The following is a 15,363-nucleotide window of genomic DNA, read 5'->3' as shown; positions in this document are numbered from 1 at the left end:
CTCTGAGTGCTTTAAAAATACCCACAGTTTTTACATTACATGGCGGTGCGTTATGGTAGCCAGGTCAGCCTGCATTTTATCAAGACTCTTACCACCGGTGATTTTCTTAAAGCTGCAAAGCTTGTAGTCGTGGCGCAATCTGAAAATCCAACAAAACAAACAAAAAACCACCCTACAAAAAGAAGTTTGCAGCTCTTTCAGAACCAGAGGGGCTTGAAGATGCCATTCAATAGTGCACTAAGCTACAAAACCAGAGTAAGAACCCTCTCGCACCATTTGGACATCTACATCGCATTGTGTTAACCCTGTGCTAAGTAGTTGATTCAGAGTTTTGAGTGCTTGGAATTAACAATGTTGCTCTGATTTTCTCACCTCTTAGAGCACAATTATTTTTAAAATGAGGTTCTGTGATGTCTCACCTATCACTTCCACATACCAAACTATGGGACTTCCCTTTTTATTCTTCCCTCCGCTGCAGTACTCTTGTTTTTACTCTCATTTACATGCATAGCCTTTTGTCGTAAGCTAATTCTCTTTTTACCCAGCGAGTACTGGAATCGGGTATATAAACTCTTCAAAAAAGCAAATGCCAGAACTTGGGCCCAGAAGCTGAGGGCCTCCGACACTGGACTGCAGATACATTGCCTGTCCTGCGTGCTCCCTCTTTCCCTCTACCCCTTGTCCTCACGGCTGCAGCACAGCCCCGGCGGTGCAGAGGTTTCCCCCGCACCCTGCGTTAAATCAGTGTCTCCCACTGTGTGGGCGAGTGCTGCATCCACCAGGTTATTGCCTGCTCGTACCCCTCTTCGTAAAGGCAAGTGCACGGCAGAGAGGGGCTGGCTGGGAACCCCACCGTGCCCGAGGAGTCCGGCTTAGGACTCGACTCATTAAGACTTGACACAGACCGTTTCAGCCCTGGTCCAAAGGTCACTTCCTCATGTTTAACCTAGATCCTCCCACGCGCCGCAGCGCCGGCGGATTCGGAACGAGGTGCTCACTTCTGAAGCCATGTAACACCAGGAACCTCTCGTTTCAGATGTTGCAGCACCGCGCATCGAAATGCCAAGTTCCTCAGCATTAAGCCCCAAGTGCCTAATCATATCACCACATTTGAAACCGTTAGCCACAGTATTTTGAAACACAGTGACTTCAGCTCTGGAACAGGCATATTTTCTGTCTACATTATGCTTTATTTCAACTAAGTATTTTAAAATGACTCAGTAAAAATGAGGCATGAGCATGACCACAGAGAATTATGAAATCAGTAAAAGGTTCAGAGCAATTCTGAAGGGATTTCAGTTGCCTACCAAAATAAAAGCCAGACACCATCTGAAATACGAAGTTCTGGCCAAGGTAACAGACCAAGTGAGCGCAGACGGTCGAGTCCGCCGACTCTGGGAAGTGGATTGGGCCTTACAAAGGCGATGGGAATTTCCCTATTGATTGCAGTTGAGACTGGATTGGATCCTGCTCATTTTAGGAGGTTGCTCCATGGACCAAAAACTATAAAAATGAGTGGCTTACAGGAACACTAAGTAAAATAGAACACCAACAGGAAATAAAGAATGAACATAAAATCGAGTCAATATGAAGGGTGGCACCACACAGACAACACTGAAGAAAGTGTTTCTGCTCAAGAAGAGATGTAAGCATGTTTAGAATCAAACACATATGTAAGTACTTGCTTGAAATATGACCTAAACCTCTCCTAACCCAGCAGTATACCAGATTCATTTCACATAAAATGCACATATGAAAAATTACCACAGCCTACTCGGAATGAGCTGTCATTTTCCAAGGTTATTCACATGATGCTGTCTCTCCCTCCAACACATTCTAGGACTGGTAAATCTCCCCATGCCTGGCTACGGCTATTGGAAACGTAGCAAAAGTATTTGTTTGCAGATCAGATTAGATCTCTCATGAGAATAGGATTTCAAATCAGTTTTCTAAACGATCCTGTTCTGACTAGGTTAGAAAAGCCCCAAAGAAACCTATTACGTGGTATTTTCCTACTTTGAATCTAAGTAAAGATCAGAAACACAGGTAAGCAAACTCATGAAAATAATTACACTAAAGCCTAATGAGGTGGTGTCTGAATCTTCCAGAGCAATGGCATGGGATTTGCTGTAGGACATTTCTAGCAGGCCAGTGTCTTGAGGCTGGGAACGGTTTATATTTTGGATGTCATTTATTTGTCATTGTTCTTTCTTTTCACCCTCTTCATTAAGAGCATTTTTTTCTTCTGGGACTAAATTCCTGTTTCACCTCTACTGCTGTAAATCTGCTAAGTTCATGAGGTTCCTCTAAAGAGAGATACCCAGCTCTGTCTGCTCAGCATAAAGGACGTCCGAGTGCAGCAGTGACTCCGTATGACTTCTGAAGAGTTTCTGAACTCTCCTTTTCTTGACTGGCATGCTCAGCAGTCCTGCAGAAGCCTGTGAATCTTCAGCATGTTTCAGATCTGTCCTGGAAGAATAGAGCTATTTGTCTTTGCCACATTAGAAAATGGCTTGCATGCCTACATCCTGTGCAATTAGTTTATGAACCCTCTTTTGTTATTTTTGTCATGTATTTCTGTTTTCACTTCTGATGTCTTATGAATGTTGCTAACACAATTCCTTTCTTCTCCTGCTTTCTTCTTCTCAGCTGCGCTGTGATACTTAAAACAGCTGATGCTGAAGCATTATAAAAAAGGGTGACTGACTTTTGGAATTGACAGAAATGACTATATTGCAGTTTAAAGCCTCAGCACTTTTTTTTTTTTTTGTCCAAATGGTAGCTGCAAATTGCTGTAATGTCACATACAACCAAGTGAACTTCAGAAAAATCAAATGACATATATGTGTTTTGAGTAAATTATTCGCTAGTTCTCTGCAGGAATTTTATATATGATAAATTACCCCTTTTGGGTTTATTTTACATTATTTTTTTTCTGTTATTTTGTTTTAGGCAGTTTGGGGCCATCGGGTCACGTCTGACTGGAGCTGGATGGGGTGGCTGTACTGTGTCAATGGTGCCTACTGACAAGCTGAACACTTTTCTCAAAAATGTAAAAAAAGCCTATTACCAAACTGATGTCCAAAGGTCAGCGTTGGAGAATAGTCTGTTTGCTACCAAACCTGGAAGAGGAGCTTTGGTTTTTGTTGAGGCCTAAAGAACGTAAAAATTGTAAAGAAACTATGTAGGGCATTCGGAACTGGCAGTACTTCCCATGCCACAGTAAATGAATGGCTTTTCTGTTTTTTATTGTAATGAGCAGTTGCCATTATCAAAATATATTTCTAAAGAAGCAATTAAAAGAAAACTCTTTGATTATAAAGTCTTTTTTTCCCATGCTAAATATGTCTTTCAGTATAAATGCTGATTTACAAAAACCTATTGATGAGGAAAAATGAAATTGAAATAAAGATGATTCTTTGTTACCGTGGATCTCTCTTGTTTTCCATTTACTGTCATAAAAGTAAGACCAGGTGGAGCAGTGAGCTGGTCCATCGTAGGGTCGGAGCCCTGCAATGTTTGCAGGGCTCTTCTGTGCTTAGTCTCTTTGGGTGCTGGATATTCTTTTGTTCAGTGTCCTGTAACTATGGAAGATTAAACCGAAGCATTCAAAAAAATGGGAAGGACCTGGCTAAACATTAAAAGTGTTATACTCTTCCTCAAACAGGATTATTACTGTTGTAATTAGTGATAATATTGGAGGGGCACCTGCAAGCCAAGTCAAACATTAGGAATACATTATGTGAAGCTGGAAAGCTTTCCTTCTAGCTGTGTTTCTTACGTACCTTTGTGCAAGGGTGACTTGTTATGAAAGTTTCAACAAAACGTAATGCTCTCCAGAGCTGTACAATACAACATACTCCCCTAAGTGAATGAACAAACAACGAAGCAAAATTTGGTTTTGAGTAAGGCAGACACCATATTCTAGTTATTGAATCCTAACTATGATTCCACAAGGTAGAACATTGGGTTATATTTAATCCTTTGTAATAGTTTTGCATAAAATTGCCATTGACCATGTAAAAAAGCCATTAAAATCTATAAGGAATAATAAAGGAGACAATTCACTCAGTTGTACAAAGCAAAAGTCAATAGGTAAGACCAATCATTGATCTTTGACATGTCATTGACACGTTCTTGACAAACTGCTGTCTCCCTCCCACTTACAACCTTGAGTCTCAGGAGTGTAACTGTGCTGAGCTTCAAGTACAGGATCCATCACCCATGACCTGGCTGTCCAGTAGGAGAAATGGCTTTGAGTGCAGAACGGTGGCTGCACACCCGGATACCCCAGAGATGTCCTAACCCTGCTTCCAAGCGGGAAATCCGGCTCCTGTGCCCTCTCTCTCACAGCAAACAAACTGCCACTTCTCCGATACCTACAGCGAAAACCGAAAGAGAAGCATTGCTAGTGTCGTAACCCTTGCAGCCATAAAAGACACAGCAAGATTTGTCCCTGTGCGCATTTTTGTGATGCTAAGCACAAGTTAACATCCAGAAGTCTGCATCAAATTAGAGACCTCTCGGAAGAGAACCTCTGTACATTACCCTTGCTAATTCAGGCCAAAAAGAAATTCTTAGAGGCTACTAATTCTGTGAGAGGACTCTGCCAAATCTGAACACAGCAGATGAACAACAGCCAACGCAAATTGCCAGATCTTTTCAGGAACCTCAGAGGGGAAATACAACGGTAATACTATCACTAGAAAAGATTTCTGTTTTCTGACAACCAGGAAAAGTGGAACAGAGAGTGCTGTAGATCAAGTAACTCAGGTACTCGAAAGGAAAAGGATGGGGTCTGGGCATGATGGGGGGAGATGAAAAGACAGAATTTGGGGGGAGGACAGTTAAAAGGATGCATTTGAGAAGGGGAAGGCAAGGGATAAGGGAGAGAAGAACAAGAGGCAAAAATAAAGGTTTAATCTCAAAATTCTATTACTATCTACTATATTCAAATATAAAATATTCACCATTACCATTTCTACTGTACAGTAGATGTGCTGTACATTCACCTAAACCTGTAACCAGGGCTCCAAAACCCCAACAACAGCTAAATATCTTCAAGGAACTCCAAGACAACCCTAGAAATTTTAAAGAAAATAATGTCACAGCTTTGTCATCAACTGCTTTATTAAAATCCTGCATTCAATTCAGCGAGTTCCTGTTTATTATCCTGTCATAAAAAGGGAGTACGACACAGTACATACCGATCCTTTCACTAATGTGTGTGCACAGACTTTAGTTCAGCTGGATTCATGGAAGCGCTAATCAGTGTATGAGCAGAGTAAAGATATATTGGGAGATTTTTTTCCTTCTTAAGTTGAGCATGACACACAAAGTCATGGAAACTTCCCAAAAAAAGACAGGCTGCAGTACATTTCAAAATTTTTCTGTCAATGAATCTTATAAATTATATTCTCATAAACAAAGAAAAGGAAAACAAAAAACTGGCACAGCATAAAAGAATAAAACCGAACGTTCTAAACTTCTGACTAATTTCTTTCCTTTTTTATTGCTTCAATGTCTTTCATACTTTTGCTGAAATCTGCAAATAAAATTGGGACATAACTTTAATTGAAAGACCTACAGTATTCAAACTATATACATAAAAATGGCACTTGGGAGTTTTTGGTTACTGACTAACAATAGGAAGTAAATGTTTCTTTTTAAACAAAAAAAATAATTAATTAATCTGTGCTTGGGGGTTTTTTTTGTTTGCTTTTTAAACCTTTGAAGCCATTTTTCTACATAATGGTAGCCCCTTCCCCCAATAATTGGAGCATGAGAATGATACACCAACGATGGGTAAGGTAAGCAGCAAGGATATTGGTAGTATTTCTTAACAAAAAAGCAAGATTTTGGTTTGGATGAAAATTTCTGTCTATAAAGCAGCAACCCCTAAGCAAGTCTTTCCAGATCTGTATTTTTAATAGCTTTTTCTGACTTCTAAAAGTCTCCTGTAAATTATTAGTAAATAGTAATTAGTAAATTAGTAAAATGATACTAATCAGTATATAGAATCATAGAATCATTTAGGTTGGATTTCCAGCAGACACCTGGTAAACTGAAGTCCCCCGTGAGAACAAGGGCTAGTGACTGTGAGACTTCCCCCAGCCTCTAATAGACTATTTCATCTGCCTCTTCATCCCGGTTGGGTGGTCTGTAACAGACTGCCACCAAGACACCTGCCTCTCTGGCCTTCCCCCTGCTTCTCACACATAAACACTCAACCTTGTTGTCACCATCGTTGAGCTCTAGACAATCAAACCAGCCCCCAGCACGCAGGGCTACCCCACCGCCTCTGCCTTCTGAAGGGTTCATGGCCACCCACTGCAGCACAGACACACACATTTATACACGCACTTGGAAAACTAACAAAATTAAATGTCAGAATATACGCAGAGGTGATGCATCCTGTCACCACAAGCTATGATTAGCAGTGGAGTGTGATTTTAACTTATTATAATGTCTGACTAAGTCATTCAGTCATGAGTTTTATCTTACTGTGCAGTAAATGGGTTCTAAACCTTTCCAAAAAGGATTTGGAATGGAGACGCTGTAGATGTCAAAGTGCAGCAACATTGCCTGGGGCCATATTAATACTCTGTATTACCTTAATCCCACTGACGTGTATGTCTTCATCACTGTATTTGCTGTGTATCTTGTGCGTAGGAAAATGCTCGCGCTCTGAAACAGAACGAGAGCGATTTCACCATGCTCTTGACAGGAGGGGATGATGGCTGTGTACTGGGCCTTTGCTCTCTCGGACACAGCGCACACACACACAGAGCAACCTAAAATATAGTAATTACTGAACAACTTGGGGAATATTGGTTTCTGGTTAATATGACCTGAAGACCAACTTTTACTACTAACTGCTATGTTACTCAGTATAATCCTTCTGAAATTCCCAAGTCCATGAGTGTCTAATAACATCTTGATACGCTGGAGCAACTGCTGTACTACGGTTACAGTCAAGTGAAAGATTTGGATTTTCAGCTAACTACAAAGTTTATTTCTGTACTAAATCCCAATCAGATACAGTTAAACAAAGATACACCCAGAAGAACATTGGTAAGAAGTATCTTGTTCTAAAAAATGATACTTTGCTAATGGTAGCTGTTATGGGCAGGATTGAAGCAGCGCTTTCTAATTCTTATCATATGGTTGGTTCATCAAGAAAAATGAACCATATAATACTGCAAAGTAACAACAGCATAAAAGTAAGAAAACGCCATGAAACCTGTGATATTAAATTGTATTTTAAATGCTGATTTTGAGATGGAAAGCTAGGTATTGATAGGAACCTAGCTCACACAATGAGAAGTATTTACATTCCCCATTGTACAATGGTAACTGAAAATTGCTCCCTGCGATACAGCCTCGTTTGACAGATTTTTCCCAGCGCACACACAGGACTGCCAGAGAAAGCACTGCCAAGCACCGGTGCTATCACATCTGTCCTACCTCAGCTCTTCAGTTTAGCCAGCTTTTTCATTGAACCAGAATCACTATCCCAAAAAAGAGAGACAAAAGATTAACGCTGTTCTTGATCTTATCTCTTGTGCTCTGCCCTCTGCTTTTGGACTTGTGTCAAAAGTAATTAACTGTGAGATTCTGCAAGATACCACATCACAGCCTCTGGTAACAGCACTGTGTCCGCTAGGAGACAGAATCCGCCCTGGTGCTGGCGGTGGGTAGTACCTGCCCTCCTCACTCTCGTATCCTTCCGCGGGACCGCAATACTCAGTCCAACCAGGGCAGTACGACCAAGCTGTAATTGATATATTGGGAATTGCTGTTTCCTGGGAAGATAATTATTATTTCCCCCCCCCTCTCTCAGGTCAGCTACAATTGTTTTACCAATAAAAACTGTAGATGAACATTTTCTGGAAGCCCCAAAGACTCTGCAGATTTGATCACCAAGTTCAGCAGAATGTGGATTTACCCCAGCCCATGCTCCCTCGTAAACAGTTCACTCATAGTGAGAGTCTGCACATAAAACTGATGTGCCCCAAAATCTCACGTGTAATTAATGCACTCATGCCAAATTCATCATATGTCTAAGCCTCAGTAATGGAAAATCTGCAGAGGAGTAAAAAATGTGGAAGCTAATCAGAGGAGAAGACACTAAAGAACTTGCAGAATTAACTGACCAATAAAATGTTTGAGATTGATTCCCAATAGCAGTGGTTCCTGCAGAAGCAACAAACTGGACGAGGATTTATACAAAAACATTTGGTATATTTATTGAATTTTAAGTTTAATGCATTTTGAGAATTGCTATTGTCTCCTAAGCACTACTTCATTGGCCAAAATTACACATTAATATTAAAAGGGAAAAAAAATAATCCTCTCCCCACAAAAGCATGCCTTTCTGCACTTGGCACACGAGGCTCAAATAACTCAATAAAGATTAGATGTACTTTAAACTGAAACACACTAGTGCCCAAGCAGCTGTCTTCTTTCCAGCCAAGCTGTACATGATTTGGGGTGGGAATAAAAATATGTTCTATTAGCCAATGATCAAGCCAGATGTATGGGGTTTGTTTTTTTAAATCCAAATTAATTTTTCAAGGGACACTAAAGCAGGTTTGGTGCAACTCTTACAGCAGTTCCTGAGTATTATTATTAAAGGCCTTATTTTTTGCCAAATTTCATATAATGGACAGCTTTATTCACGTTGTTCTACGTTTTCTGGTTTCTTATCTGTCCCTTGTGACAAATGCATATATTTATTTTTGTTGGCTAAACTGCTCTGACTTTGAGCTGGATTCTGTAGTTGTGTTTCTATTGATCAATTATCAACAGAATTAAATTCTTCTGATTAGATGCTGAAGAGTTTTCTACTGGCTTTCTCCCAGCAAACATCCTTTTGTAACTGTCTCCTTCCTGCCCAGGCTGCTGCCTGGAGAAGACGAGCCGACCCTACTCTTGGGGAAGAATTCAGTGAGTTGCTTTTAAGCAGCAATAGGAGCTGCATCAACAATAATTTTTTTATGAAGGTCTGAACCTAATTTTATATTAGAAACATAAAGCTCTAACTTTCATAGATGAGTTAAGAAGTCTAACAGAAAACAGGAGCTAAAAATCAGAACCAAAGGAGTCTAGCAAGGATTTGCAGAACTTCTGGAGATTAAGTTAAAGCTCCACAGCTGAATCATAATCAGAGCTGAATACTAACTAAGAACGGAAAGATTTGGGGATACAGGGTTAAAGATCAAGAAAAAAGTACCTATCATGCTGGTTTTAATGGTAGTTATGGTCAGGCCTTGACCCCAAGAATATATCCCGTTAAATTCCTGTGCAATTCTTTCTACAGCCAATACAACTCTATCAGCAGCAGAACAGATAAGCTTTCAAAAGCCTTGACTATTTTTTCTGGGATAATTTTTTTCCCCCCTTCTCTTTTCAGAAGACCATTTGAGAGAGCAAGGGGAGGCCTGGGCAGCTTTTGTTTCTGAAGATCTATAACCTGATGATGGCCAGTGGGGAGAGAGGGGGGCACTGCTGGAAATAATTTTCAAGACTTCCTCAAGAGGGAATAGGATGGCTGGTGTAAGCTGCTTCAAGAGACGGACTTAGAGACCTCTCACTATTGTTGTTGAAAAACTCCCAAATTTATTGTCTTGTCTGAAATTCGTAAAATACTTCACTTTCTTGATTATGAGATTCTAGGGTTTTGCCTTCACAAGGCTGATTTTTGGTAAATCAAATTAAACTGTTAAATGAATAAAGTTTTACCGATGGAAAAAATTGTAACGATTTGTGGGATTTCTTAGTGTTATACTAAACTAGCAGCCTCTTGCACACAACTGGCTTTTGGTGACCTTCTTTCTCCCCGACTTAGTTGTGCTCATCCAGCAAGAAAAATCTGGTCAGATCCTCTGAAAGTGAGGGCATAACGATGCCAAGAAGCGCACACCAACTGCTGTAGCCCACTGGCGTTCAGGGCACCGAGATGGTGGTACACATTTTTTACTTCTGTCTATCACTAAGAAAATGGCAGTGACTTTGTAAGTTCTTCCAAGCCAGCCTAAGGGGTTGAGTTAACAGAGTCTGAATCTCAACGATCTGCTTTAGCTCCACTAATGAGATTTATTTTATTTCTATGTAGGTGGTCTCTTTATTTCTTAAATGCAATTAGCATACAGTTGGTGCCTGATGGTTTTATTTATTTTTGAAAGTGCCGACTACTGGACTTGCTTTCATAGTTCTAGAGTTTCCAGAATTTACTTTTGTGCTCCACAAGCCTATTTTCAGGAAATATTTTGTAAGAGGGATGATATTTTGAACTCTACTTTTATGGCTGCAAAGGCTTCTCCCCTATTACTTCCTTTGTCTGTTCATTAGTGGCCATCTTTAATTCCTAGATGTGTTTTGGGGAGAGAAGTTAGTCCCCTTTGAAATACATACCATTAAAACTAAACATTAAAATACTTCCAGTCTTTACACAAAGTTATGTGGGGTTTTTTTGAGATTCTATGGGGTGTAGTGTTCTGAGTGGTACACTGAAATTTTACATATTTGTCCACTTTTAGGTTTTCTCTAGGACACTGCCTGACACGTTCATTAGCTGCCTTTTGCTCACAACAAATGTGTGAAAACCCATCTGTCTCGCTCTGTTTTAGCTGCAAAGTGAACAGAAGGTTTTAGGCTTTTAATCAAACTATGAACAATTTCGACATGCTGGTTTTTTCAGGACGACATAGATGAGTGCTATGTAGTGTTTCCAACTTGTTTTATTACAGTTTGCTTTCTGTGATTCATCAATTTATAATTCATACTCTCAAAAAAGAAAATGGAACATTTTTGAAAATCAACATCATGCATATTGCAAATTACAATAAACATGTCAGCAAAAGTGGATATACTAACATTTTATGGTGGCTAATTTGCTAATTTATTCTTTTTATATAAATAGACAAATTACAACGACCCATTGTGGTCACATTAAAGGGAGAATGGTGTGGAAATTTCTGTTCTCAATAAACCCATAAAGAAGTGGACACAACTTATTTTTAGACAGAATTCTGCTCATAATGTGAACAGTCACCTAAAATCTGCTGAGAAAAACATAATCAGTTTCACAAGAAGTCTAAAATTTTCTTTTTATCCCATTAGTCAGCCTAATAACAAGTCTTACGATTTTTCCTTGTAAAGTTCATAAAAACAATATGACAAATATAAAAATACCACACTGAAAGTTGAAAAAAAAAAAGGGAGGGGGGGATGGGGGAAGTTTTCCACTCTTCTATATAATGTTGCAAAATCTGCTGAAGCCGGTGAAATTGAATTAGTGTAACACAGAATCTGACACCTAAATACACTTATAAGAATTGCCCCGTTGTGACAAAAGCTGCTGAGATTTGACAGCATTCTTTATAAGCAAGCTGTCTTCCCCGTGACGAATACTGTACACTGAAAAGCAGAGGCAAACTTTTTTCTGGTGTTGTGTGCAAACACTTCAAAATACAAAAGATCAAAATTCTAAGAATTCCCAACAGAAAATGTTTCCGGGGAAGTCAAGTAAGTCTTCATTAAATCCTCCAAAACCAGTCTAGTTAGAACAATTTCACGTACGTCAGAAAAAGAAGAGAATTAATTAGGAAATCTTTGCTTCTGCAACCCCGTTAAGATATAAACACAAAAGGCTCTGAAGAACTGCACTGGAGAACAGATAAATCCTTCCTACATTCATAAAGATACATGCCAGACAGAAATATGTCCAAATTCAGAAAATACTCTAAACTTCCTTGAGATTTATAGGTGTTGGGATCCAAAGAGTATAGTTCAGGGCCATAATAGAACCAAGTCAATATATAAAGCTAAAATCCAGATACGATAGGAGTTTCATTACATTTTGTGAGGTTAGATTTATGTTTCTCATTCAGCCTTACGCCCCCAAAACCTAACAGAAATAAAGTAACAAAGCTGAAATGCAGTCTTACTTAAGACACTTTAAATCATAAGTTAGGTTAAAGGATAACAAGATGAAGGACCAATCAAATCTTTTTTCTTTATTTCTAAGTTTCTCTCTTTTAGGCAAACCACTTGCTGAGATTGTCTGCATTACTGTGGTCTGTCTCAGTCTAGAAAAGAGAAAACTGTCCCAGCTATTGTGGATCATAGCAGAAAAAGGAAATAAAATAAATGAGTGAGACTTCAGTACTGCATTCTTCTCCTCCCTGTCCCAGCTGGTTTAAACCATCTTGGGCAAAAGTTTTGAAGAAAGGTTTTCAAACACAATACAGGTTGGGAGTCTAAAAGGGTATAGTTGTTTCCAAACTTCAGGATAATTAGTCCTGCAAGTCAAAGAATATGACACAGCATTATCTGTTTCATGTGTCTTTAAGATAGTAGGAGACCAAAGGACTTGGTCCACCAAGGTCCAAAAAGCATATGCTTGTATTCTGCATCTGAACTGATAATATCCTTTATTGACATTTGTCAATAAATGTCAAATAGATGTCAAATTGACAAATGTCAATAAAGGATATTATCAAACAAACTGTCTGAAAATAATAACAGAACAGACTAGGAACTTCTACATACATATTAAAAAATATTTATGGAGGGAATCTTTTTTTAAACTAAGACTTTTTTCACCAAAACAAAGTACTGTACTACATAATGGTGATATCAATATAAGGAGGGATCAGAATTTCTGAGAAAGACTGATGGCAATGACCTAATGTTTTGGGAGACCATTCTCCACTTCAAGCAGGAAAACTGCAGACTACAATAGGGATAAGACCAAGTCCTTGGCATGGAATATAAATACCTGCAAGCAAGCTCGAGTAATTTTAAAATCAATGTAGTGTTTTATGCACAGTCATTTTAAAAATAATCAAGGTGTGTGATGAAGTTTTATCAAGAAAGAACCTAGTGAATCCCATTTTAAACTGTAGTTTACTACAATCACATTCTTACCTTAATCTGATTAATTCTTATATAAGGCTAAAGCATTTTCCTTTTGTGAACATTGAAAGTGGTAAAATACGGTAGGAAGGAGAGTTAAAAAAAAAAAAATCATATAAAACTTGTAAAACCAACCCCGCACAAATACAGGTTATAAAAGGAAAAGTCCATCGTAAATGCAGCACTACTCAAATCCACTGTCAATATAATCTACACAAAGTTAAAGATTACATGTATGTCTGAATTTGTGTACTTTTGTAAAAAAAGAACCCAAACACCACCTAAAATCCCTCAAACTGCAGATCAGTAGAGAAAAATCTCCTTGTTTTGCAGCTTATTTTCTCCAGTTACATGTATTGTTGTTTTCTCTCCATAATCTTCTATATTCTAGTACTGCCACTATGTTGGTAACTTTGCTCTGTAGAGCATTTTAGTAGCACAGTTCATAAATATGAACTGAAACATGGCTTTTGTTAGTGAGCTACCTATAGTATGCTCCTTTTAATGTCAGAAGTATGTAAAGCAAACCTCAAGATTTTGAATTCCTTTAGCATATCACTTCTACATTCACAATCTTCACTTATTTCTTCACCTGCCATATATTTCCTATCTTCAAGCAGATCTCTGCAAATTGTATCCTTGGCTAACAAAAATGTAAAGATCATACAGTTTCACTTTCTGGCAATACAAAAATATTGCTGTCTTCCTGTTTTTCTGACATCCCTTCTCATCATGTAGCATCTTCTTGATACTGTAGGATACACATCACACTTTCAGTGAAATGTTAATAAGCCAGATCTCCCCTTACTACATTTTCCACATTTTTTTCCCAAACAAATTGCTACGCAAAGAGATTTCACTACAGATGAATCAGTTCATGAAAAATGGTGCCAAGAAGGTTATTTAATCCACTTTCTGTGCCTTAAAAGATTAAAGTACATTATTGGGAATGTAAAGATTTGTTGATTCATTGGAAACTAGACAACATCTTACTAACACTAGCAATAAACCACAAGTCCTTAGCTCTGCTTGTCTTGGATGTTTTTAAGACTACTATTACTAATCCTATATTCCTAGAGTGGTAGGAAGTAGAGAGTAAATACCCGGTTCCACAAGACTGACGTCTTTCTGCCCACCTGTCCCCACCCTGCCTGCCTACTGAAGTGAAAAAAATAAAGCCCTAAAACGCAGGTATGTGCCTATTCAACTTTTTGCCATTTGAATGGGGCACATGCCGATGGGATCTCGCCTGTGCACCACACAGAAACGTTACACTTTACGCAGCGCACACATGTTGTCCAAGTGCAAGCCTTACGTTCGACAAAGCTCCCCCTGTAATTTTTTGTTACAGTAGCAAATGAGTAAAACCATTAGTGGACAAATGGAGCACATAAGCATGACATGCTGAATTTTTTAGAGACATCTCTGGTGCCCTGATGTCCATTCAGAACAGCTAGTATAGAAAGCTGCTCACTTCTCGAAGGTCTTGGAACAAACAAGCAAAAGTTCTAACTTGCAGTTTTACAGTAAGTTGTCAGGCATCCATGAAGACAAAGCCAGATCTTAACTGGGCAAGTACATCTTAGCCACAGGTTGTAAAGTAGACACAGATGTACAAAACTATCAAGACAGGAAAACAAAAGTTTGGAAGAACAGTAAGAAGAGCTTTACATTTTTGCATAACAGGAAATCCACTGAACAAAAAGGAATTACAAATAACCACTAACATGCCTCATTTGCCTTAAAGAAATACAAAAGCTCCTAAAATGAGAAATAACATCATCGAATAAGAACCACAAAGTGAAGAATTTTATTTCAATAAAAGTCTTTGAACACTGCAGCTCAGCGCACAGAGAAGATGATGGAGTTGAAGACAAAGAACTGCTAAAATAGAACTGAAATGAAAGCCAAGATGAAATAACCTACTCAAGTTCTGATGCTGGCAGACAAACACCATTCAAAAAAAGTTTTCCGGCAAAGACAATTATCCCATAGGGCTTCAAAACACTTCATATATTCACAAGAAGAATACGTGTGAGAATAACGTTCCAGACTGCTGAAAATTAGCAAAAGGGGGAAAGAGGTATCAAGCACTTCCAGGTCAGTTAATCTGAATTCTTAGAAAGATGTTAGAATACACGTGGGAAGAAAGGTTGCTTAACACTGAGATATGCTGGTTTGGGGGCAAACATCTCCAGGAGCCTGCATCTCATGAGCTTTCTTTTTGCACACAGATTGTGTAGTCATCCACCTTTTTCCAAGCCCTGCTATATGCACAGTCATAGCAATCTCAGTTCTTCACGGTTTCAGAAGCATTTAGGAGAGACTTGTAGAAAAAGAAAGATCCGTGACAGTGACATATATAAAATCCATAGTTACTGGAAAGTAACTCTTCCCTTTTTTCACTTGTCCTTTTTACACTGTAACTGAGGAGACAGTACT

General features: G+C 38.8%; 1 protein-coding gene and 1 long non-coding RNA gene across 2 annotated transcripts in view; one reads left to right on the top strand and one right to left on the bottom strand.

Moving 5' to 3' along the window:
* GALK2 (galactokinase 2) overlaps window positions 1-3,430 on the top strand; it is a 48,741-nt gene extending 45,311 nt beyond the window's left edge. The window contains exon 10 of the mRNA XM_040601291.1: window positions 2,953-3,430. Coding sequence (XP_040457225.1) covers window positions 2,953-3,157 — 205 coding nt within the window. The 3' untranslated portion in view covers window positions 3,158-3,430. The remainder of the gene's footprint in view (window positions 1-2,952) is intronic.
* LOC121091453 overlaps window positions 1-15,363 on the bottom strand; it is a 94,543-nt gene that overhangs the window by 13,222 nt on the left and 65,958 nt on the right. The gene's annotated exons all lie outside the window — the stretch shown is intronic.

This window comes from Falco naumanni, chromosome 7, assembly GCF_017639655.2.
Source record: "Falco naumanni isolate bFalNau1 chromosome 7, bFalNau1.pat, whole genome shotgun sequence".
In the NCBI taxonomy this organism is placed as follows: domain Eukaryota; kingdom Metazoa; phylum Chordata; class Aves; order Falconiformes; family Falconidae; genus Falco; species Falco naumanni.
Note: the sequence above shows the minus strand (reverse complement) of the source record. Positions and strands in the feature narration are given on the sequence as shown.